The 2,803-nt window shown below is 40.8% G+C and overlaps 1 protein-coding gene across 1 annotated transcript in view; it reads left to right on the forward strand.

Moving 5' to 3' along the window:
- SLC27A2 (solute carrier family 27 member 2) overlaps nucleotides 1-1,948 on the forward strand; it is a 48,053-nt gene extending 46,105 nt beyond the window's left edge. Inside the window, exon 9 of the mRNA XM_011355181.1 lies at nucleotides 1,761-1,948. Within this exon, the coding sequence (XP_011353483.1) occupies nucleotides 1,761-1,948 (188 nt within the window). The remainder of the gene's footprint in view (nucleotides 1-1,760) is intronic.
- Nucleotides 1,949-2,803: the final 855 nt, after the last annotated feature.

Genomic DNA, 2,803 nt, shown 5'->3' on the forward strand with positions numbered 1-2,803 from the left:
GTCCACCAGAGCTAGTGCTCAGTCCCAAGAAAGTTGAGTAGGGCCTTCACAGATCTCATCTTTGGACCAGGAGGGAACTTCTGGGTTTGCACCTAGAATGGAGTTAACTTTTTCTAGGTGTCACAGCAAAACTGTCCAATTACTCTCCCGAATTTTGACTACCAATAGAATTTTCTGCAATGATAAAAGCATTCTCAATGGCACTGTCTAGCGTGATATCTAATACCCACCACGTGACTATTGACTGAAATGTCAATGGTGCAACTAAGGAACTGATTTCTTCATTTTAATTATAATTAAAATATAATTATAATAGCCACATGTGACAAGTGGTTACCATGTTGGACAGTACAGTTCTAGAGAACCCCTGGCCAGAACTGCAGCAGACTGGAACCTTCCCCCTGGAGCTGAACTAGCCCTAAACCAAGCTCTAGGAGTCAAGGCAAAGGCTTAAGACCCAATAAGCCTATTTGTCTCTCTGTTGGGCATTGCCTCTGCCAGAGCAAGAATGCAGCAGCCAGTCAATGCTGAAGGTTTCTGTTGCATCAGCCTCTGGCTTAATTCTAAAAGGAGCTTATTGTAGACATTTGAGATTCCTGAGATAGGTGCCTTCTAGAGAGCTACCAGGGACCCCTAAAGAAAGAGGATCTGGTGCCCTGCCTCCCTTCCTCAAATAAGAGGCAAATCAAATGAGGGTGCATTTTTTTCCTTTATTTTTTTCCTCTTCTTTTCTGCCTCCTTTAGAGCTGTAGGTAAACATACAATCACCATGGGAGATATTTTGAAAACTGAAGCTTAGGTAACGAAGGGCGGCTCTTCCCCGCTCTCTGGTTACAACTAAGTAGTTCAGGGAAGTAAACCTGGGCTCCCACTGGATCAGGCAGAAGACAGATTAATACCTAATTACCACTGTCCTCACAAGAAAACAATGGTAATTGTTCTAAAGACCTCTCCGCTTACTGAGCTGCCTGCTGGGGAAGAAAGAGCTGTTAGGATCTCTTTTCTTAGAGTGCTCAACCTCTCCAACCTCTCAGGGACCAAAAGGCATCATCCATCAGTGGGAGAGCACATAACAGCTCACCCTTGCACCTGGCCTTTAGGCTCCTTTCCCTGAGCTTCTCTGAAATGCAGAGAGGCAAAGCTGTTAGAAACCTTGATTAAATAAGTCTCAAAGATGGCATTTGTGCCTAGAAGCACAATAGACCTGACGCTGCAATCCAAAAAACAACCTCAGATCAGTTCATGACAGTAGAGCAAGGACTTTTCACTGGAGTCCAAAAAGAAAATTCCTTTAGCCACCAGTTCGACCTGTTTCCCTCTCTGGTGTTTTCATCTAGGTTGCTAAGAAGAATGATGATTGCAAGCACAGGCTATAGAGGCAGGCTGCCTCAGTTCAGTTTCTAATCCTGCCTTAGTTTTTGCTGTGGGAACTGGAACAAGTCTCTTGATGTCATTAAGACTTGGTTTCTTCATCTGTAAAATAAAGTTGGCCTTTGTACCTCTTTATAAGGTTGTTTGAGGATTAAATAAGATAGGCCATAAGACCTGGCATATACTAAGATTCAAGCAATTTATAGCTGCTGTTGTTATTAATTTTCACTCTAGAAAAACTTCAACATATATTAGAAATAAAAATTCCAACCATCCAAAAGAAACCCATGCCATAATCTTGTCTCGGTCCACTGTTCTTTGAACTAGCAAACATTATAAATAAAATAAATAGCTACAACACATCTAATTTTTTCTCACTTTATTTCTAGGCCATGAGGGTCGAATTGGCATGGCCTCGATCAAGATGAAGGAAGACCATGAATTTAATGGAAATAAACTTTTTAAGCATGTTGCAGATTACCTGCCCACTTATGCAAGGCCCCGTTTTCTAAGAATACAAGTGAGATCTCTTCTTATCAAGTTCAGTTATCCTCTCTTGGAGAACCCTGTCTCTTAAGGAACAACTCCCCTTCCTACCATGGTGACCACTTTGGCCAAATTTTCACTCCCCTTTCCAGGAAACTCAATAAGAAAGCAGAAATGTCAGAAAATATCGCTAGCAGAAACCAAATCCTAATCCCTTTCTCCCTAAAATTGACAGTCCAGTTCATTTAGCAGCAATATTAGCAAATAACTCACAAAGTCTGTGTTTGATGAGGTATGACAGACACTTAAAATAGAAATGCTCTGACCCTACTATTTGTTGTTTCCAGTTTTAAAGAATGGAAAAATCTACTGAAGTCTTATACCTTTCTACAGTGTGAAATTTGTTTGGGGCATCGTTAGCCAGTTGGAATTATCATCACTAGAGGGGTTTTTTCTCTCTCAAAAATTAACCCCTTGGTTAGTTTAACAGTCTCACTTTTGGACTTTGAGCTCTATGATTCTGTAGCTGAAGATTTGAGGAGTGTTAGATTACCAGATATTGCTGTGGCTATAGCGTTACTTCTGTCAATGTTCACAAAGCACTATCATTTGCTTTACAATGATATAATTGAGAGACATGAAAATTGGAATATTCTCAGATCATTACCCATTAATTTAAAAAAAAAAAACTTCAGTCTAATGGACAAGCAGACTGAAAAAACAGTTGTCTGTATGCAGATGTCCCCCTAGCCCAGCCCCACCCCACCATTAATCAGGATATTCTAAAAATACCTGAAGCTCACCATGCAACAGAATCCTCTGCTCGGTATTTCACTGTGCATAGACCCTCACTCACTTCTCCCAGGCAATCTTAAAGATTTAAGTTGATGAAAAGTACTTCCACAAAGGGCTCCCTAGTGGCACTTCAGAAAACAGGACACATCTA

The sequence above is a fragment of the Pteropus vampyrus genome, unplaced genomic scaffold (assembly GCF_000151845.1).
Source record: "Pteropus vampyrus isolate Shadow unplaced genomic scaffold, Pvam_2.0 Scaffold19, whole genome shotgun sequence".
NCBI lineage: Eukaryota > Metazoa > Chordata > Mammalia > Chiroptera > Pteropodidae > Pteropus > Pteropus vampyrus.